The sequence below is a fragment of the Marmota monax genome, unplaced genomic scaffold (genome assembly GCF_021218885.2).
Source record: "Marmota monax isolate L192 unplaced genomic scaffold, Marmota_monax_Labrador192_F-V1.1 WCK01_AAM20220418_F8-fsc00102, whole genome shotgun sequence".
Classification (NCBI taxonomy): Eukaryota; Metazoa; Chordata; class Mammalia; order Rodentia; family Sciuridae; genus Marmota; species Marmota monax.
The window spans coordinates 1485666-1508502 of NW_026692494.1; the positions used below are offsets into that span (position 1 = coordinate 1485666).

At 49.9% G+C, this 22837-nt stretch overlaps 2 protein-coding genes across 3 annotated transcripts in view; both read right to left on the reverse strand.

Annotated features, from left to right (window-relative positions):
- Hnrnpm (heterogeneous nuclear ribonucleoprotein M) overlaps window positions 1–22837 on the reverse strand; it is a 230330-nt gene that overhangs the window by 64242 nt on the left and 143251 nt on the right. The gene's annotated exons all lie outside the window — the stretch shown is intronic.
- Window positions 9915–21693, reverse strand: Rab11b (RAB11B, member RAS oncogene family). The gene is made up of 5 exons (XM_046443822.2): window positions 21540–21693; window positions 12982–13177; window positions 11744–11937; window positions 11405–11485; window positions 9915–10914 (listed from the first exon to the last, which is right to left on the reverse strand). The coding sequence occupies exons 1-5, from the start codon at window positions 21577–21579 to the stop codon at window positions 10769–10771; spliced, it is 657 nt and encodes a 218-aa protein (XP_046299778.1). The 5' UTR covers window positions 21580–21693; the 3' UTR covers window positions 9915–10768.

Genomic DNA, 22837 nt, shown 5'->3' on the forward strand with positions numbered 1-22837 from the left:
AAACTTCCCCTTGTCTCAACCTTCTTGAATATACACAACGATTACTATGGCACAGGTATTCCCATTGTAACACTTTTCCTGAATAAATGTAGTCTTTTTTTTTTTTAAGTGTTGCTGGAGCTGTAACCCAGGACCCAGGACTCACACATACTAGCAAGTGCTCTACCACTGAGCTACATCCCCAACATCCAAACTTAATCTTTTTATTTTAATTGTAGATGGACATATACCTTTTTTTGTGGGGGGCGGGTAACACAGATTGAACTCAGGGGCACTCAACCACTGAGCCACATCCCCAGCCCTATTTTGTATTTTATTTAGAGACAGGGTCTCACTGAGTTGCTTAATGCCTTGTTTTTGCTGAGGCTGGCTTCGAACTCATGATCCTTCTGCCTCAGCCTCCCAAGCCTTGGAGATTACAAGCAGGCGCCACCATACCCGGCCCAGTACTTTTCATTTATTTTTTTTAACTTTTTTTTTTTTTTAATGTGGTGCTGGGGGTTGAACCCAGTGCCCCATACATGTTGGCAAACACTCTACCACTGAGCCACAACCCTGGCCCTCCAAACTTAATTTTTTAAGAGTATTTCTCAACTAAAACAAACAACAACAACAAAAAGAATATTTCTTGTAGGTTATTTAGATAAATAAGAGTGAAGGAGCTGGGCATAGTGGCGCACAGCCATAATCACTGTGGCTTAGGAAGCTGAGGCAGGAGGATCACGAGTTCAAAGCCAGCCTCAGCAACTTATCAAGGCCCTAAGCAACTTAGTAAGACCTTATCTTGGGGCTGGGGATGTGGCTCAAGTGGTAGCGCGCTCGCCTGGCATGCATGTGGCCCGGGTTCGATCCTCAGCACCACATACAAAGATGTTATGTCCGCCAATAACTAAAAAATAAACATTAAAAATTCTCTCTCTCTCCTAAAAAAAAAAAGAGACCCTATCTCAAAATAAAAAAGGGCTCGGTGGTAAATGGTCCTGGGTTAAATCCCCAGTTTCAAGAAATAAAAAATTAACGTACCTTGTTTTAGATTTTGACTTTACAACCCTATAAATATTTTATGTAACTATAAAACAAAATTAAACATCAAAAGAGGCTAGGGGTATAGCTAAGTGGTCAAGCACATGCTTAGCCTGTATGAAGTCCTATTAAATTGCCAGCACCACCAAAAGTAAATAAATAAATCAAAATACAGATTTAAAGAGATCCCTGAAAAATAAAATAAATGAACACATATATGCATATGGTAATAAGACAATCCAGGGATAAAACTCCTGTAAATTCAAAACACAACATAAGCCACTACTATGTTATTGATGGTGTTAGAACTGTTATGCTGAGGGGGCTGTGGCTCAGTGGTAGAACATTTGTTCAGTATGTGTGAGACCCTGGGTTGGATCCCTAGGCCCACAATTAAGAAGAATTGTTCTGAACTTATTGCTTAAGTCATGTGAGATGAAGCTAAAGAATAGTTACATTGATGTCAAGAACTGGAATTTTCAGATGGAATAGAGATACAAACGTGAACTGAGTCTTATATAAAAGCTCTTAAGTTGGGGCTGGGGTTGTAGCTCAGTGGTAGAGCGCTCGCCTCGCACATGCGAGACCTTGGGGTCGATCCTCAGCACCACATAAAAATAAATAAATAAATAAACAAGTGAGGGCTGCGGATGTGGCTCAAGTGGTAGCGCGCTCGCCTGGCATTCGTGCAGCCCAGGTTCGATCCTCAGCACCACATACAAAACAAAGATGTTGTGTCCGCCGAAAAAAACTAAAAAATAAATATTAAAATATTCTCTCTAAAAAATAAAAAATAAAATAAAATAATAAAATAAACAAGTGAAATAAAGGTGTTGTGTCCAACTACAACTAAAAAAAAAACAAACTCTTAAGAGTATCATATTTTATCTTTATAAAAAGCAAACATTTCCTAGCTCTGTTCACTGAAAAGGTCAGTGACTTTTCGAAGACCAATTTCATTGCAATGAGCACTTATTAAGCTCAAATTATGATCTCTAAATTCAATTTCCAATTGAAGGAACTAGAGAATCTTGGGGAAAGATCTGATTCTAGGTATAAGATCCTTGCTTAGCATCTGGACAGCCATCTTAAGTGACAACTGCCATTTTAAGGAAAAAGTTCTGCTTTCCCACCCAAGGGTCTTTCTGAGAAAGGCTTCCACTCCCTCACAACTACCCAACCCTCTGATTCTTGAGCCTCCCCCATAGAAGTCCCAGAACCCCAGGCCTGTTTTGCCTCTCCTACAGAGATGGCCTTCATTTGTCAGCTCTGACAAAGAAACTCCTGTATGTATCTCTGCCTGATCTCCATCTTTCATTTCTTGCTTATCCGTCTCTTGTTCCTCACTTCCCTTTCACTAAGTTTGAGGCAGGAAATGTATACATGAATCTGGTACATCCAATATAACAGAAAGCAGGAATGTTACTATCAAAGGCTAGTGTTCGCTGGGCGCAGTGGCATGGGCCTGTAATCCCAGTGGCCCTGGAGGCTGAAGCAAGAGGATCATGAGTTCAAAGCCAATCTCTGCAAAAGTGAGTCACTAAGGAACTCAGGGAGACCCTGTCTCTAAGTAAAATACGAAAAGGACTGGGGTTGTGGCTCAGCAGTTAAGCATCTCTGGGTTCAATCCACTGTATACCACCCCCCAACAAAACAACAACAACAACAACAAAGGCTAGTGTTCATAGGAGCCAAACTAGAAGCTTCTGCTGGCCACAAATGGGACAAATAGACTTTTAATAAGGGTATTGATTGTAAATAGATCAAAACAAGTAAAAAAAAATGCATAAATCTGTGTACCTTTTAAGTTTTAAAATAATTTTTAATTTAACCCAGTGTGGATGGTAAATTTAGGCACACCCATAATCCCAGCTCAGGAGACAGAATTGCAAGTTTGAGGCCACCCTGAGACACTTAGTAAGATCTTATCTCAAAATTGAAAGAAAAAAAAATTAACAGCTGGGGTGTAGCTCAGTGGTAAAGTGCCCCTGGGTTGAATCTTAGTACCAGAAAAACAATTTTGAATTTACACAAAAGTTACAGAAATAATACACAGAGCTTGCACAAATCCTTTGCCCAGATTTTTCCATCTGTTAACATTTCTGAGTCCTTTGAATATTACAGTCCTGGTATCTCATTATATATACTTCATTATATATTTCCTAAATATAGGCATACTTTTTACATAATCATAGTACAATTTTCAAAATCAGAAAATTAATATTGATTCAGTATTACCATATAATTCTCAAAGCACAAAGTTTCCAATAACGTCCTTAAAGGTCCAAAATCCATCCCAGGATCATGTGTTGTATTTTGCTATTATGACTTTAATTTATCCCCCTTCTATCTACAACATTTCCTCAAACTTTCCTCATCTTCATGTCTTTGATAGTTTTGAAATCTACAAACTAGTTTTTTTTTAGAGAGAGAGAGAGAATTTTTTTTCTTTTTTTTCTTTATTATTTTTTTTATTGGTTGTTCAAAACATTACAAAGCTCTTGACAAATGAGAGAATTTTTTTAATATTTATTTTTTAGTTTTTCAGTGGACACAACATCTTTATTTTATTTTTATGTGGTGCTAAGGATCGAACCCAGCGCCCTGAGCATGTCAGGGAGCGCGTTACCGCTTGAGCCACCTCCCCAGGCCAAGCTAGTTATTTTATTTTATTTTAGAGAATTTTATTATTTATTTATTTATTTAGTATTTGGCGGACACAACATCTTTGTTTGTATGTGGTGCTGAGGATCGAACCCGGGCCGCACGCATGCAAGGCGAACGCGCTACAGCTTGAGCCACATCCCCAGCCCCCAAGCTAGTTATTTTATAGCAAGTCCCTCCATTTAGATTTATCCAAGATTTCCTCACAATTATGCATTTATATCCAGAACCACAGAAATGATATTATGTTCTCAGGATACATAGGACATTGATTTCTTCCATTACTGGTTATGTTAACTTGGTTGAAATGTGTCTCCCAGTTTCTCCAGCATGAGTTAGTATATTGAATTTGTCAATAAATACCTTATGGAAAGACATTTTGACACTAATTAAATATCCTGTTTCTCAACAAATGTTTGCCCACCAATTTAATATCTATTGATGATTCTTGCCTCGATTAATTATTATGATGATGGCTGCCAAAAGATGATTACTCAAATTCCATCTTTGAGCCCTTTCTTACTGGCTCAACAAGATGTTCCAGGATGACTTGTATTTTTCTCTGGTCCTGCCCTGGAATCAAACATGTCTCCAAAGACCTCTGTCCTTTTAAGTGGAAAATGATATTTAGAAACCAAAATTTTGAAGCTAAGTGTCATAAACACCATGGTTTGATTACTACTTGTTTTTCTCATTGCAATACATATACATAGACATTTGCATATTGATTCATCCATCCATCTATTCTCCACTCACCTATCTTTTTATTTATTTTTAAAGAGAGAGAGAGAATTTTTTTTAATATTTATTTTTTAGTTTTCGGCAGACACAACATCTTTGTTTGTATGTGGAGGATCGAACCCGGGCCGCCTGCATGCCAGGCGCCACACCCCCAGCCCCTCCACTCAACTATCTTTAAGACCATGAGGGAACATCAATACCTCTAATCCTAATCCAATACCCAAATTTATTCTAATCCCCTTAGTTTTAACTTCCTTCTCTGACTATGAGAAATCTGGCTAGCATTATCCTTAATGTATTTACTTGATTGCTTACCCAACCTCCCACCTCATATGTGGGACATATGGATACACACTGGCTGTCTTTGTCCATTTTCTGTTGGTATGATAAAGTACTTGAGCACAGATAATTTATAAAAAATAGAAGTTTATTTTGTATTTTATTTAGAGACAGGGTCTCACTGAGTTGCTTAGCACATGATCCTCCTGCCTCCACCTCCCAAGCCCCTGGGATTACAGGCATGTGCCACTGTACCCACTGTGCCATTGTACTGCTGGGGATTGAATCCAGGGCTTTGTGAAGCACTCTACCAACTGAGCTATATCCCCAGACCAAGAATAGAGGTTTATTTAGCTTACAGTTCTGCAGACTGGGAAGTTCAAGAGCATGGGCTAGCATCTGGTGAGGGCCTTCTTGCTGAATCATAACATGGCAGAGGGCTTAACGTGGTAATAAACCCTGTATGCTGTCCTGAGTCTCTCTTCCTCTGCTTATGAACCCACTAAAGTCATCACAGAATTATCACCACCCTAATGACCTCATCTAATTATAGTGAGCTCCTCACCTCCCAACAATATTAATATATGACTTTGGGGATTAAGTTGCCAATTTTTTTTTAAGATGAGACAATTTTTTTATATCTTTATTTTTTATTTTTACATGGTGCTGAGAATGGAACCCAGTGCCTCACGCATGGTAGGTGAGCACGCTACCACTTGAGCCACATCCCCAGCCCAAGTAGCCAATTTGTGAATTTCAGATGTTACACCTTAGCACTTGCCAAGACTCAGCCCTAGATGTACAGCCTCTGATGCCACTCTAGTCCCCATGGGACACACCAGTTGGAAGCTTGACCCCACAAAGGGGATTAAACCATGCATTTTTTTTTAATACAGGACAGTAGAACGTATTTTGAATATCATATATACATGGAGTATAACTTCCTATTCTTGTGGTTGTACGGGATGTGGAATTAAACTGGTTGTGTAATTCATATATATAGACTGTCATATATGAACATAGGAGAGTTATGTCCAATTCATTCTACTGTCTTTCCCATTCCCATCTCCCCTCCTTTATCCGCATTCCCCCATCCAATCTGGTGAACCTTCACCTCCACACCCACCTCTGCCTATTGTGTGTCAGCATCCACATATCAGAGAAAACAATTGGCCTTTGACTTTTTTGTGATTGGCTTATTTCACTTAGCATGATAGCCTTCAGTTCCATTCATTGACTGGCAAACATACATTTTATCTTTAAAAAACCTAAGTAGTCAGTCACTTTGGGAGGCTACTCAAAGTCTTGAAAATCATGAAATTTGAAAGCTGATGAACAAAGGAAAGAGTTAAGTCTTTTTTTTTTTTTAAAGTTCTTTTTTTTTTTTTTTAATATTTATTTTTCAGTTTTCGGCGGACACTACATCTTTGTTTGTATGTGGTGCTGAGGATCGAACCCGGGCCGCACGCATGCCAGGCGAGCGCGCTACCACTTGAGCCACATCCCCAGCCCCAAGAGTTAAGTCTTGATGCAGATTTGCATACACTGTATCTCAAGGTCACCAACATAGTGGATGAGGAATCAGAGTACATAAAAAAATGGATAGGATTCTAATACAACCATTTTGTAACTACCAATGAATTATGAATCCTAGTAATGCTTATCAGCAGCTGCTAACAACACAAGAGATGCACTGACATTATGTGCCTCCTAGTGTACATGCATCACCCAACCTATGAAGTGCCCCACCCTGAGTCTGATCAAGCTTCTAGCTTCAAGTTTCTAGAAAGACAGATGATAAATGACACCATGGTCCCTGCAGATGGAGCAGATTGAGTGCTTGCTGGGAAGGGGCAGATGAGGAGCAACTATTCATGGAATGGATGCTGTTTCTTCTGGAGTGGTGAGAAAGTGCTGGAATTCGATATGGTGGAGCTAGCACAGCATCCTGAGCATACTGAAAACCACTGACTAGAGCAAGACGTGCTGGTGATGCCTGTAATCCAGCAACTCAGGAGGCTAAGACAGGAGGCTACAAGTTTAAGGCCAACCAGCTACTTAGTGCAACCCTGTCTCAAAAAACAAAGGGCTCGGGCTGGGTATGCCTGTAACCCCAGCAGCCAGAGGCTGAGGCAGGAAAATGCTAAGTTCAAGACCCTGCCTGAAAATAAAATTTTAAAAAGAGTGGGGGTAGCTAGGCTTGTAGCTCAGTGGAGAATGTTCCTGGGTTCAATCCCAGTAACACACACACACACACACACACACACAGTGAATGGGGCTGGGGTGTGGCTCTGTGGTAGCTTACTTAATATATGCAAGGCCCTGGGTTAATTCCCAGCAACATCCACCACCACCACCAGCAAAAAAAAAAAAAAAAAAAAAAAAGTACATAAAAGGTTCTGTGTAAATACTACCCCATTCTACTTTCCAGAGCATCTTCAGTGTTTGGTTTCTTCTTCTGTGAGTACTGAGAAATCACTATACTTCCTCCAAGTCTTTTTCTTTTTTTCAATATTGTTAGTTGCAGATGGACACAATATCTTTATTTTATTTTATATATTTTTAGTTGTAGTTGACACAATATCTTTATTTTATTTTTATGTGGTGCTGAGGATCGAACCCAGGGTCTTGCACATGCTAGGCGAGCGCTCTACCGCTGAGCCACAACCACAGCCCCTATTTTATTTTTTTTATGTGGTGCTGAGAATCAAACCCAGTGCCTCACATGTGCTAGGCAAGTGCTCTACCACTGAGCAACAACCCCAGCCCCTCTTCCCAGTCTTTACCTGAACATTTAATTCACTTAAGCTTTCTGGCTCGTAGCGTGCCCTTAATCAACCATCGGAGAGGTCCATAACCTGATGGTTACACACACAATTCCAGGTGTGAAATCTGCTTGCATCTCAACTGTAGGACCTTGAGTGAATCACTCACTATTCCTGTTCCTTATCTGTAAAATGAAGCTAGTATTTATGTCCACCTCCTAGGATCGTTGTGAATACCAAATAACAATGTGCAATAATAGACTTAATTTAGTTCCTAAAAAAACAAACTGAATTACCATATGCCCCAGCAATTGTATATATACACAAAAGAGTTAAAATCAAAGACTCAGATATTTGTAAACCCATGTTCATAGCAGCATTATTCACGCTAGCAAAAAGGTGGAAGCAGCTGGGCATGGCGGTGCACTCCCATAATCCACGATTTAGGAGGCAGAGGCAGAAGGATTGCAGGTTGGAGGACAGCCTTGACTATCTAGAGAGATCCTCTCTCTTTTTGGGGTGCTGGGGTACAGGAATTGAACTCAAAAGCACTCAACCACTGAGCCACATCGCCAGCCCTATTTTGTATTTTATTTAGAGACAGGGTCTCACTGAGTTGCTTAGTGCCTCACTGTTGCTGAGGCTGGCTTTGAACTCCTGATCCTCCTGCCTCAGCCTCCCGAGCCACTGGGATTACTACAGGCGTGTGCTACCATGCCTAGCCTGAGAGCCTGTCTCAAAATAAGAAATATAAAGGGCTGGGGTATAGCTCATTGGCAGAGCATTCTTGAGCTTAATCCCCAGTATAAGAAAAAAAAATAAAAGTAGAAGCAACTCAAATGGATAAATAGAGAACTCTATGTGGTATATTCACACAAAGATTCAGTCTTAAAAAGGAAGGAAGTTCAAAATTCAGACACAGGCCACAACAGGATGACCTCGATGACCTCATGCTCAGTGAAATAAACCAGTCACAAGAGAACAAATATGGCATGATTCCACGCATAGGAGGTCCCTAGATGCATAAGATCCCACAGACTGTAAGGAGAATGGTGGGTGCCAGGGGCTGGGTAGGGGGAGGGGATGTCGGTGTTTAATGGGGACAGATTTCAGTTTAGGAAGATGGGAATGAATGTTCTGGAGATAGCTGGTGCTCTTTGCAGGACAATGTGAATGTATTTAATGTCATGGAACTGTGGATCTAAAATGGTTAATAGTCAATTTTATGTTATGGACATTTTCCATAATTATAAAAGACTTAAGAAAAGGACTTGGTACCAGGGAGTCTGATATGAAATCAGGGTGTTTAAAACAGCATCTGTGGCCTGTGGTTCCCAACAGCTCTGGGCTTTGCAAGTATCGGGGCTCCAGAAATAATTGATCTTTATGACTGCTGGAAATCTTTCAAGGGTGCCCTACCTCTTCACCTGGCTCCCTGAAGCCCCTGTTTCTCACGTGCTCCACACTATCCTGCCCCAACCCAGGGCTGTCAAAGCCTTGGGGTCAGTGTGGATGGGGTCCTAGAGCACATGATGTCTGGCTGCCCATGTCCCCCAGACTCCCAACTCCATTGTCAGCCTTAACCCTGGCTGCTAGCCCATCGTCACACACACCAGGCTCATTCCCACGTAGGACCTCTTCTCCAGAGATGTGTCTGGGACTGCTTGTCCTCCAGGGAAGGAGGCCCAAGCCTGCAACCAAGAGGATGGGCCTCCAAGATATTCAGGGCATGAGTGGCCTCTTCAACCAGAGGCTGGAGCTTCTGGAACAGCTCCCAGTCCTCAGAAGAGGAGGGACACACATTAGGTCTCAAAGTCCCTGTAGGAGTTGAGTGGAGGGTCAGGTCTCCTCATTGTGCAAGCCCCGCCCATGTGGTCCAGGGAAAAGCAGCATCCTGGGAACAGGCAGAGGACCTCAAGCCGCCCACTTTGCCTCTGCCAGTGTTCCCATCTGGCCTTTCTCAAGTGTCAGTCTGAGGCGGAGAGCTGGGTAGAGCTGAAGTCACCCAATATCTACCACCCAAAGCCCCCTCCAGGACCCCAAGTGAGATGGTAGCAGTGGGTAGTAGACGGAAAGGGTGAGCAGTGGGCGTGGCCACCCCTCTCATCCCCACTAGAGGGCGCCGTGGGCCCTCCCGTCTGGCAGTCCTAGAGTTTCCAGTGAAAGCTACCCGCCATGGGCCACGGCCCCCAGCCTTCCTCCCTGCTACAGGGGCAGCCGAGAGGAGGCTCACCCTACTCCAGGACTGATGGCCACGTGAGCCTCCAAACTGCCCTTGCAGGTACTGGGCCCAACAGCCCCCCAGGGTTCAGGCCTGGTCTCCTATGTTCCCCATGAGTTGAGCCAGGGAAGTCCAGCCTGCCATGGGGGACGCGAAGCGACCTTGGCTCGCTCAGCAGTGCTGCCTGGCGGAGAGAAAGAAGACAGAGGCGCAGTGGCAGGTTTCTGTACAGGAAGTCGGCTTATACATTTAGTATCGGGCAACAGTGCAGGGGCCACAGGGAGAATAAGAGATCGAGAGCTGGGGTTTGGCGTAAATCTTACAAAGTGTATAAAGAATCTGTGTTTCTCTACAATAACAAAAACCAAAGGCTACAAGAGCGGTTGTATATACAAAACACGGAGATATTGCTTCACTTGCAAACAGGTTCCTGACCAGACAGGGAGACAAGACAGAAGGGAGGACGGGCAGTGGGGGAGAGCGCGCTGCGTGCAAGAGGAGGGTGAGAAGGCGAGGGTCTCCTCCCAGTGTAAATCTACAGGCGGGAGCTGGAGTCGCGCGCCCAGAGTGGTAGTGCCGTGCTGGCGCTGGCTGTGCAGGAGGAGCAGGCAGGAGGCCGAGAGCTGGAAGCGTCTGCCTGCCCAGTCTGCGCTGCCAAGCTCTTCCAGTAGCCCAAGGGGGGTTCTGGGTAGGGATGAGAGGCCAACTGGCCAGATCGGGAGGGAGGTGACGGCTCCCTGGAGTCTGCTGTGGGAAAGAGAAGTCGGCTCCATCCACTGGTCCTCCTTGCCTCCGGCCGGCCCTGTCCATCCTGCCAACCTCCCCACCCTGCCAAGACGCCCACAGGGACCCGAGGAGAGCAGGTGCAGCAAGCAGGGGCTTCTAGGCTTCCTCGGGCAGGATGGGAGGTGACACCCGACTCCTGCTCTTCTTGGGCTCTGGCTGGCGTGCAGAGCTCACTTGGAGGGTGGGACTGAGCTGGTCACAGAGGACCGGGAGAGGGGCGGGAGGACGTGGTGAGGAGCAGGCTGAGGATGAGGACGTGCACGCACGCTGGGGTGGTGGCGGAGGGCGGTCACAGGTTCTGGCAGCACTGCAGCTTGTTGGGTTTCTGTCCGTCCGTGGTGGGCGGCACACTGATGTCCACTACGTTGTTGCCGGGGGACTCGTCATGGGCTGCACGGTCGGCGATTTGCTTCTGCGACACAATGCGGTAAATTTCTGCAATAGGGAGGATGCAGAGTGAATGCGCCACGAGCGTCTGTCCAAGGCAACCGCCTCCCTGAAGGACTCAGGCTCACTGTCCCCTCGAAGGCCCCCACTGTGCCCTGTGTGTTCCATCACACAAGGGTAACAGTGACAAGAGCTGGGCTCCGGGGACTCCTGCCAGCTGACCCAGTGCTGGGTAACAGCCAGCCCAGGCTCCTGTTTCCAGACATCAGAGCCCTCCCCTGCCCTCTCAAACAAACTCCTAGGAGCCAAGGAGGTCTGGAAGGCCACTGCCCCCTCTGCTGGCCCCAACAGGACCCACTCAGGGGAACTGAGCAAGGGAGTCTGTGTCCTGTGTGCTAGCAAGGACCTGATCCCACAGAACGTGCCACATCTGTCCTCAGGTCCAGACTGACGAGCAGGTTACAAAGCGAAGGCCCAGGGGCTGCATTGCACCCGCACGGCCAGCGGCCTCCCTGAGCCCACCTAGCCCCAGGCCCACCTGTGAGGATGTTCTTGAACGCTTCCTCTACGTTGGTGGAATCCAAGGCTGAGGTCTCAATGAAGGACAAGTTGTTCTTTTCTGGAACAGAGAGAATACTGCCTGGGTAAGTGGGTGTGTACGTCTGGCTCCCGGGAGACCTGCCTAACAACTGCCTGGCCTGGGACGTGACGGGCTGGTCCTGAGCAGACAGGACCAAGAGGTCCACTCCTCAGGGAGGTGAGGACGGGGCTGTGACATGGAAGTCAACACATGGGACTGCCTGCCTTCCAGATGCCTATGAAGCCTGAGTCTCAGCCCCTCTTGGGCATGGCCCTGCCACTCCCCAGTATGCCTTACCTGCAAAGGCACGGGCCTCATCAGTGGGCACGGCTCGCAGGTGGCGCAGGTCGCTCTTGTTGCCCACCAGCATGATGACAATGTTGCTGTCCGCGTGGTCCCGCAACTCCTTCAGCCAGCGCTCCACGTTCTCATAGGTAAGATGCTTGGCGATGTCATACACCAGCAGCGCGCCCACTGCGCCGCGGTAGTACCTGTGGGGCAGGTCCAGCTGAGCCACGGGCTCCATGGACAGCAGTGGTCTCAGGAACCCGGGCAAGCAGTGGCTTTTCAGTTTGTGTACAGGGCCCAGCCGAGGGGCAGCCATCTTGACCTTGAGGGTCCTAGGTCTTGAGGCCCCAGCTCTGTCCCCCAGATTCAGCTCAGGACGTGGGGACTTGGGGAGGAAGTTGGGGGTCTGGTGTTAGAGGAAACAATGAGGTCACCGACAAAAGGGAAGAAGGAAGGAGCCATGGTGCAGGAAAGAGCCACTGCCGGGCAAGTACTCTGATGCCCACAGGCTGGACCATGGAGAGGAGGGACTCGTGGGTGCCTGGAGGACAAAGGATGGGGAAGTGACAAAGCTATGTGAAGGGAGTCCAGAGGACAGTGAGGGATGGAAGGAGTGAGGGTGCAGGGAACCGCAGGGGGCTGGGAGGGGCCAGGAAGAGGCAACCTGGTGGGTCTTTCTTTTTAATGTTCTTTTTACTTTAGCACCTCGCTGTTGCTGAGGTTGGTTTTGAACTAGTGATCCTCCTGCCTCCGCCTCCTGAGCCACTGGGATTACGGGCACGCACCACCATGCCTGGCCCCTTTTGTTCTTTATTTTGAGACAGGCTCAGTTGTTCAGGCTGGGTTGGAATTTGGAACCATCCTGCCTCAGCATCCCTAGTAGCTGGGTAACAGGCATGACCATCACACCCAGCCTGAATGAGCCTGGATGGCCATTAGGCCTCAGGAAGACGGAGAAGGTGGCCAGGCAGGACCAGCTGAGTGGGCAGCACTAGGGTGAGGACACAGTGGAGTGGTCCAAGCCAGACTCTCACTGTGCCGCCAGCAGTAAACCCAGTATCAAAGGGTGGTCAAGGCTGGACACCAGTCTGCTGAAAGTCCTACAGTTCTTGGGGGCATCTGAGGGCAGTGTCCAGGGTGTCCCTGATCTCTGGAGCTTACCCCTTCTCTCACCCAACTCCTACACACCCTTGCATGCCCACATTCCACATGCCCATGCTATGTCCAGGCCCCAGCCCAACACGCACGCAGAAGTGATGGCACGGTAGCGCTCCTGGCCGGCTGTGTCCCAGATCTGCGCCTTGATGGTCTTGCCGTCCACCTGGATGCTGCGGGTGGCAAACTCCACACCGATGGTGCTCTTGCTCTCCAGGTTGAACTCGTTGCGGGTAAAGCGTGACAGCAGGTTGCTCTTGCCCACGCCTGAGTCCCCGATGAGCACCACTTGGGGGCAGGGAAAAAGGAGATTGAGGATCTGAGTCCCCATGTGACCTTCACATCCACCCACAGAACCTTCACGGCAGCTCCCTGGGCACCATACAAATGTGGCAGCCAGTGACACAGAGGAGCTGGAGATGCCTGGAGCCCATCACCATGGGTACCATAGGAACTGATGCAGAAGTGAATGGAGGCTTCCATTTTTCAGAAACAGCCTGTGGGAATAGGGCATCTCTGCTTGTCTCTCATCCTCAAGATGACCATTCCAGCTGGTCACAGGGACACACCAGGCAACCCGATAGGCAGGGGGGATGGAAACCTAACAAGTCTCAAACCTCCACCTGCAGCCTGGTGGCTGAGTTACTGGGAATGACTAGAAAAAGCTCTGGAACTGTGTGGCCTTAGGCAAGTCACTTAACCTCTCTGGCCACCTTTTCTACATGTGTGAATATGTAGGCAGTAATAGGCCCTTTAGGAGGAGGGAGAGAGAGCAGCTGGGGTCAGGACCCAGTCAGTGTGTAGCACAGAGGAAGGGACATGAGTAAGCAGTTGTCATTACTGTGGTGGTTTTGGTTCAGGCACGGGAGGGATCAAGACTCTGCAGGGATTTTACCTGAGGGTCTGCATCTGATGCTTTAAGTGAGAGTAATGAAAAGCCATCCTTCAGCCATGCTTGTACTGTTCCAGCTGCGGCAGGCGAACCCACATTTAGCTCCAGTACCAACCACCCCATGTGGAACAGGAATGTGCCCACTGGATGCGACACAAAAGGGTCAGCCCCATGTTAGGACCGCTCTGCTGAGCTGCAGCATGCTCTTGGCCAAGTCCCTGGTGCAAGGGGAGGTCTTCGAGGCTGTGCATGTGCATGTCCTCAAGTTCACAAGTGTGCACAACTTCCTTCAGCTCCCTCTGGTGGCCAGAGAGGAGGGAGAGTCTCCGCCCAGCCCAGCCCACACCTGCTTGTGGCTGGGGCAGCTCATTAACATGCACACGTGTCCAGAAGGGACACAACTGCTCCCCAGGATGTGAGGCCCAACCCCAGGGAAGGCAGGATGTACAGCAGGACTGCCTCATGCAGGCTGAAGGACACCGGGAGCAAGAGCCCTGAGAGCCCGCTAGCACAGGCTAGCCGGGCTGTAAAGTATGTCCTACCCAGCCATCGAAGCACTGCCTCTAGGGACCCAACTGCCCAAGCTTTGGGGTGGCACCATGGGAGATGGTCCAAGAGGGCCTGAGCAGGCTTTCAACACACCCAGGGTGTTCTTTGCCAAGGAAGATCAGGGCGTGCACAAGTGTGTACACATGCTCTCGAGCTAAACAAGAAGCGGTCTAACCAGGCCCCAAGTGTGAGCGTTGGACCCGGGCACCTGAGGGTGGGTCTACCCAGTGGAGTCATGGGGGCTGCAGGCTTGGTCATCCCAGCCCTGGAGAGTAGGAGAGGGAGCATGAGCGGGCCACAGAGTGAGGCTGAGCCCACAGGCCCTGCTGAGTGTGGTAAGGTGCAGGAATGCAGGCTGAGCCTGTCAGCCCTGGCTGACACAGAGGACCCCAGACCCTTCCTGGGAGTCCTGCCCCATTGAGGGAACAGGGCCCAGAGGTCACCAGGCCGTCCGGCTCCCCTGGGCCAAGGTGCACGGCTGTGGTCACATGCTGGTAATTCTTCCTCCTGAGATTGTCTCCGGACCCCACTTCCTGCTGTAAGCAACACCCTAATTTTCTCCTTTCTGGCTCTAAACCCCTAGAAGGCACTGTCCATACTCACTGTCTCCCGGTCCTGTCCTCCTAGCTCCTCTGGGACCTGAAGTGGGCACATGTCTGCCTCTACCTCTCCATGAGTCCTCCTTCCCACAGCCTCCTGGGACTCGAGGCCCTCACACCACCCCCCATATTATAGCTAGCTGCTCCTGTCCAGTCTCCTCTGCAGGATCCCCCTTGGCCTGCAATCATCAGGGAGCCCTAGGGCTTGGCCTCTGTGTCCACATCTGGTCCCTAGGTGACCCTGTCCAGGCCCACGTGCTGGCAACTCCTACGTTCCCCTCTCTTCCTGCAGGCCCAGACTGACCTGCCTTCTGCCTATACATCTCTTTGGGGTTCATGGGCCCCTCAAGGCCAGTGCAGCAGAGCTAAACTCCTGATAACCCCCAAACCTCCCCCAGCCTTCCCTATCTCAGCTAATGGAGATTGGGGCCTTTGGGTGCCTGGGCCAAACACCTGGAGCCCTTTCAATCCCTTTCTCTGTCGCACACTTTAGGCTGCCTCCTGCAGCCCCTTCAACACAGGACCAGGGCAAGGACGACACAGGCACTTCTGGAGCTGGCAACGTTCTGCTTCTGCATCTGTCTGGTTACTCAGGTTGGGGCGGGGGTGAGCGGGTGGAAACACACTGAGCTATGCGCTCACATGAGTGCTTTTCTATCTGAATGCAATAGTTGGTGAAAAGTTGTGTGGGTGTCTCCAGATTCCTGCCACTTCTTACCACCTTCACAGTTCAAGCCACTGTCCTCTCTCCCTGAGGGGCAAAGCCAGCAAGCACCTTCCCTGGTGGCCCAGCATTCACTCTCATCTCATCCAAAGCCTGTTTTCCTCACGGTCACAGGAGGGCGCCAATGAGCCTTCCCAAGTCAAGTCCCAACAGTCTCCGTCCACCTCCCTTAGTTTAGGTAAAGCCCAAGTCCTCCCTGGGACCCAAGAGGCCCTGCATGACCTGCCCTGCTCACCCTAGCCTGTTTTTCTCCCCTTTGCGCACTGTACTAGTTTCTTCTCTCTCTCTCTCTCTTTTTTTTTGTACCAGGGATTAAAAAAGAGGCACTCGAGGGCTGGGGATGTGGCTCAAGCGGTAGCGCACTCGCCTGGTGTGCGTGCGGCCCGGGTTCGATCCTCAGCACCACATACAAAGATGTTGTGTCTGCTGATAATTAAAAAAAATTCTCTCTCTCTCTCTCTCTGTCTCCCTCTTTAAAAAAAAAAAAAAAAAAAAAAAAGAGGCACTAGACCGCTAAACCACATCCCCAGCCCTATTTTGTATTTTGTATAGACAGGGTCTCACTGAATTGCTTAGGGCCTCGCCATTGCTGAGGCTGGCTTTGAACTTGTGATCCTCCTGCCTCAGCCTCCCAAGCTGCTGGAATTACAGGTGTGCACCACAACACCCAGCTTGCTCACTGTACTCTTGCTTCCTTCAGCACACCAGGCTCAGTCCTGCCTCAGGGCCTCTGCATGGGCTCTTCCTCTGCCTGACCACACATCCCAGGCACCATGTTGGCTCCCTACTTAATTTATTCATGTGGTCCCTCGACACCGCTTGGTCCAGAAGGACCTCCATGCCACCCTAGTAAACCTCACTTTGCCAAACTTCCCCATTATCCATCCCAATGTTTCCTCCAGAACTCTTGTCACCCTCTCACATTTGCCAGTCTGCCCCAGGAGCGGGAATCTCAGACAGTTTTGTTCCCTGCTGTAGTTCTAGGCCCTGGCAGAGTCTGGCACACAGTAAGCACCAACAAATGGCAAAGAGGCTGGCAGAGCCTAGCAGACTATCTTATCTAAGACTTCCCCCACACCTGGAAAATGCCCAGGGTCGCACCCTTGGGCCAGAGATGAGGACGGGGAGATCAGGCAGTTCCCCACAACCTGACCCAGCACCCTCTTTGGACTGGACAATTTAGAGCCAAGAATAATAAGAACAAGAACAAAAAGAACCTTCCAAGAGAATGTGCAGAGGTAGTTCCTGGTGTGTCACCACACAAGTCTTGTGGCCCATTTTAAAGAAGAGGAAACTGAGGCTCAGACACAGAATGACAAGCCCAAAACACATGGTAAGAGGAATAAGACAAGAGTCTAAACCTGTGCGTATCTGTGGGCTTGCCCCCACTTCCCAACCATGTCTCCCAAGTAATGACCCATCTGGGGCTGCGGACCTAGGAAGCAACCAGGTGAATTTGAACCCAGATCTTCTGAGTCAAGGCCTGAATTCTTTCCCTCCCAGCTCATGTCCTCACTGACTATTCACCCCCACCCCAGGATATGGCTCAAGAGTCTTGGTTCTGCCTCATGTGAGACACTGAGGCCCCAGGTACCTCAGCCTGCCCTCTCTCCAGCTCCCACCACACCCAGCTCTAGGGCAGCTGACAAACTCCTGCTCATCCTCCAGGACCCCTGAATTCAGGCCTCTACTTTCCCTCAGATCATCACATGGCCTGGCCCACAAGACATGTGACAACAGTGCCAGCATCCTCTTGCGAATGTGGGTGCCGAGCAGAAGACTGCCAAGATCAGAGAAAGATGGAGAGGTAAAGCCATACCTGGGCTTGCAGCCATGCAGAGGGCAACAACCGGCTCCCAGGCCCAGGCCACTCAGCGCCAGGCTGGACTCGCTGTGGGGACCACGGTATGCACCACTTGCCCTTCACCTCCCTCCCCTGCTGGCCACAAGAGCCTGACCAGGAGTTTTCCTTGCAGTCCTCGTGTCCTCAGTAACGGAGAAGGAAACTCAGGCCCTGTCCACTGCCCACTCCCTTCCCAGCTTCGCCCCAGCTCATGCCTGGGCCCCGTGAGTCCCGCCCCAGCCTGGCCAACAGGCTCCTCACACCCTGGGCCAGGCTGGCTCCTAAACACCTTGCAGACCTCAGCTTCTCCAGTTCCCAGGGACCATCTGTAAATACCTATATCCCACTAAACAGCTCAGACGCTCACCCCAGAGTGCCCAAGTCCCTAGTCCAAGGTCACTCAGAGCAGGATGAAGACCAACCAGTCACTGCCCAGGTGAACAGCAGTGGCTGGATGGCCTCAGCAGTCCCTGGCACAGGGAACCTGATGCAGAGAGATGGCCGAGGCGCCAAACCCTGGGTGCAGGCTGGCAATGAAATGGCATTGTCAAGAGTACAAATGATCTGTTGTGTTGGGGAAATAAAGAGCCCTTGAGGACATGGCCCCCAGCATTTCCAAAGAAGTTGGTGGCTTCACTGGCCGGGAAATGGTCCCCCTGGACACGTCACTTGGCTTGTCCAGCAGGCAAACCCTGTTGGCAAAAACAAAGAGCTGGAACCTCTTGAAAGCCCTGGATGCACTGGCCTGCCCCGTGACAGTGTGGCACCCCAGGGGCCCAGACAGGCACTCAGGCAGACTGAGTAGCCATTCAGAGGGCCCCTTCTCTGGGACAAGGGCCTGGACCATCCTGGACCCCATGGCTGGCAATGGGAAGCATTCTTGCCTCAGCTATTCTCTGAGGACAGGCATCCAAAGCCAGGACACTGGCAGGGCCTTCAATCCAAATAGGGGAAGATGGTGTTTGGGTCCCAGAGCAGCAACCAGAATAGCAGGCCTGATAAGGGCCCTGTCCAGGCTGGAGGGCCACAAGCTACCTCAGGAGCACTCAGCAGAGAAGAGCAAGCCCTGAAGTTAGCCTGTTCCCTGGGGACCACCACCTCCCTCCTCAAGCAGGGGTGGACACAATCCAAAGGAGAGGGCCCGGGCCATTGCTGCCAGCTTCCCAAATGACCCATGTCCTCAAGGGTCAGGTGGGGCACTGATTGGCCAGAAGTTCTAGGGAAAGGACCCCTGGAGGGCCTCAATGGCCCCTGGGGACACAGCTGCTCCCTCTATGGACCCTGCATTCCAGTGTCCATCAGAGGAGAAGTGAGGGGTACCTCCAGGGATCAATCAACAGGCTGGGGAAATAGTCACGGCTGGGCGGATAAAATGTTAGAGTGATAATGTGAAGATCTATAATTAGGTACAAATAAACAACCTCACTCCTGTGGGGGAGAATGTTCAAGGAGGAAAACAAATAGCACATGGTGGCCACTTGCAGGACCTGCTGGCCTTGGCTGCTGAGGTCAAGGGAGCTAACGTGTGATGTGGCTGCCAAAAAATAAGGTGGGGGACAGGGAACCTCTTGAACAGAGGGCAGCCAGGGTCCCAAGAAAAGTGTGGCCCCCTGTCAGGGACCCAGCCAGCAGAAGGCAACTAAAGCCCAGTGTAGGGAGGTGGAAGGAGGAGAAGGCTGGCTTGCCACAGGAGTGGGGATAGAAACTGCTGTCCCTTCTGCCTCCAGGAAGGCTCCCCACAGCGGGCAGGGCTGGAGAGCCACAAGGTGACAAAGTTGGTCTTTGTCAAGACTTCTAGGGGGCTGAGGTTGTAGCTCAGTGGCAGAGCGCTTGCCTAGCATGTGCTAGGCACTGGGTGCAATCCTTAGCACCACATACAAATAAAAATAAAGACAGTCTGTCCATCTACAACTACAAAAAAATAAAAAATAATAAAAAAAGTGGACTTGAGGACAAACATTGAAATAGAACAGAGAGGGTCCCAGGACAGGATACAAGTTGTGAAGGGGAGACCTGGGATGGGCACAATGGGAAATGCTGACCTTGTGAGTTAGACTTTTGCTCCCATCCAGCTTGAGAAGGTCAACAAGACACCTGCTCTGCTCAGGGAAAGGAGGCCAGTGGGGGAGGGCAGCGGGGCAGGCGGGCACTCCCCCGTGCCAGTTGCTGCAGAAGCTGGATCAGTGTTTCCAGGAAGCAGGCTCTGGAGACAAGTCCCGGGAACCACATGTCTGTTGCATTGCTGCCCCTGACCCAGTAACTGTACTTATGGGAACACACATCAAGGAAATAACCCAAAGGGCAAAAAGAGAACTCAGGCAAACAATCAGAGCTAGGTTATAACAACAAAAGGTCAAAAACAACAAGTGAGGAATGGCCACAGACATCTGGATAGAGTAACTTAGGAGGAAAGTCCCCTGCCCCAGGAGGGCCACATGTGGGTCAGTGTGCAACCTGGACCTGAGAACAGCTGCCATAGAGTGGGCTAAGTGGGGATGCTGCAGCAGGACTGGAGTCTGATCCACCTATCACCAGAGGGTCTTTCGGATCTCCAAAAACCTTCCAAAGCTACCCTCTGCTTTTGGAATGAGATCAGAGGCCATATACCTGCTGACCACACAGCCTGCATGCAGCCCCTAGTAGATCATGGTGCTCTGTGATGACTCTGGATCTTTAAAGAGGCGCACTCTCCCCCACTGCCAAGGATATTTGGATATCCCATAGGTAAGATGACCTGTTCTATTCTCCACAAATCCAAGATACTAGATGCTGTCACAGACACCATGGTCAGCCAAGGCTGCCGTTAGGAACAGAACACATTCCCAGGTACAGCCAGGCTCCCCCAATAAGGGGAAGATGTCCATAGCTAGTAGCCACTCAAACAGCAGGCAGCAGGGCAAAGGTGCCTTATGGGCCCAGGAGGTAGTTCTCAAGGGCAGCCACTTTCAGCCAGGGAGCCCAGCAGAGGATCTGGCCAAAGTCCAGCGTGGCACACAAGGTGCCAAGAAGCCAATGACCCCTAAACCTGTCCAGCTGAGAAATGAAGGACTCCAGTGACATGGAGTCTCACCAGGCAATGGCTGCCTGACCTGCCTAAGCCTCATACAATATGCCTAGAGCCCTGGGTCCCCAGGTGGGGAAGATCTGCAGGTTGACAAGGGCCTAAGTCATCACTGTATGTTGGGGGAGGAAGTCTGACAACATCAAATCCCTGATCCAGACTGCAAGTTCCCCAATACTCATTCCTTAAGTGGTAAAGTCCACAACCGGCCTGGATTCTATCCTATTCCAACCCTTATTAATTTAAAAGAAAAGCCAGGTAATATCGACTTCACAGGGCAGTGGGGATTTAAATGAATTCACTAATATAAAGTGCTCAGAAAAGTGCAGGTACTGGGTCAGTGCTATCAAGAGTTGTTAAGATTTAAGGGAACGAATTGGTGCTGCACACACAAGCACCCCTCCACCTAACTCTGATCCGCGCTCCTATCTAGGGATCCACTCTTCTCCATCTCCCCGCCTCCAACTCGGCCCCGCCCCCATTGTCCGCCCCTTCCCTACGGGGCTCCGCCCCCACTATCCCCAATCTGGCTTAGCCGCGAGAACTCCACCCCCTTACGCCCAGGTCCAATCTACCTTCTACCACGCCCACACTTCCCGGCCCTACCTCTAGTGGCCCCGCCCCCAACCCGAAATACGGTTTCAAGCCGGTCCGGCCCGCCAAATCCTGAGGCCGCCCCGCCCCCGAAGGCCCCGCCCCTAACGGCCTCTCCCACTGCCCTGGGCCCCACCCCACTGGGCCCCGGCCCCGCCCCCGGTGCATCCCCAACCCCCAGGCCTCTCCCGGCCTCCTGCTCCTCACTGTCCCGCACTCCCACCACACAGTGACAGAACCGGCCTACTCCAGCTTTTCTGGCCGTCTGACCGCCAGACCTCAAGCCCCGGGATCCAGCCTGGGCCCAGGGGCCTGGAGTGCCACCTTGGTCCGCCTACCCACCGCCTTGCCGCCGCCCCTTCGCCCGTCTTTGCCCCACCGGCCGCACCTTTGAATAGGTAGTCGTACTCGTCGTCCCGGGTCCCCATTGTCCTGGCGCTTCCGGCGGGATCGGCGACTCCGCAGCCCCACCACAAACACCCGACGGGGGCGGAGCCGGCGCCGCGCAGAGCGGCGGTCTGATGACCAATCAACAGCGGAAGTAGTAGCGACCGGCACTCAGTACAACCAATCAGAGGTGGAAGTAGAACCCAGTGGGTGGGTGCCTCCTGGGATCCACCCTCCTCGCCCTCGGTCTCCTGGAGAAAGGCGGAAGGAATGCGGATCTTTGTAAATTGACTGCCGGAACAGCCTATCAGAGACAGCCTCGGAAAGGTGGGACGGAAGACTGGAAGAATGAGTCGGATTGACGGAGTGGATAGCCAATGAGAGGCTTGATTCAGACCCTACCCTACAACCAGAGGACTTGTCCGGGAAGGGAAATGTGGCTACGTCCAGGTGATTTTACGCTGCTTAACGTCCCGATGACGTCATAGGTCAGGGCTAGCGGTTTTGGCCTCCCCCCAGCCCATTAATGACCATTTCCGGGGACCCTCTGGGCAGAGGTGGGCGGGTGTCTCCTCTCGTTTGCAGTTTCCATCCTTACCCTGAGGACTTCTTACTTTACCTGTCTGTTCTGAGTTTCAGCCTCTGCAAACAATGAAGAAGGCCTCATGGAATATTTTTTGAGAATATGTGGATCATTCCTTTCATACTGAATCAACCGTCCTTCTGCCATAAAATCTTTGTTAAGCAAATTTATTTAGGGACTGGGGCTGTAGCTCCGTGGTGGAGCGCTTGCTTAGCATGGGCAAGGCCCTGGGTTCCATCCCCAGCACCGCAGTGAGTAAATAAATAATAAATCCCTGCTGGGTGCCAGGCACTTTCCAACATAATTTCCTCTCCCTTTCTGCCTCCTTACCCTGTTTTATTTTAACCCCTACAGGATTTATCACTATCTAATATTAAAGTGTATGCTTATTTTTGTTTTATATATTTAAGATGTACAAGAATGCTAATATCAAACTATTACTATAGTTAAGCAAATTTACCTACCCATTACCTTACATAGTTAATATAGTGTGCATTGCCTTGAGAAGGCAATAGGGATCTCTGCTCAGTGGCTCATGCTTGGAAAATTGAGGGAGGGGAATCACAGGGTTGAGGTCAGCCAAGGCAACCTAGTGAGACCCTGTCTCAAAAATTAAAAGAGCTTGGGACATGTTAAAGTGTCCTTAGGTTCAATCCTAAGTACAAAAAAAAAAAAAAGCAGAGAACAGGACCTAAGAATCCTCCCCCATTTTATTA

What these genes read in the sequence shown, in the direction of transcription:
- Rab11b (XM_046443822.2), bottom strand. Translation starts at nt 21,579, where the DNA reads ATGGGGACCCGGGACGACGAGTACGACTACCTATTCAAAG. An exon ending in TACCGTGCCATCACTTCTGC is followed by an intron (nt 11,938 to 12,981) that starts GTGCGTGTTGGG and finishes CCTGCCCCACAG; the next exon opens with GTACTACCGCGGCGCAGTGG. An exon ending in TGAGGCCCGTGCCTTTGCAG is followed by an intron (nt 11,486 to 11,743) that starts GTAAGGCATACT and finishes TCTCTGTTCCAG; the next exon opens with AAAAGAACAACTTGTCCTTC.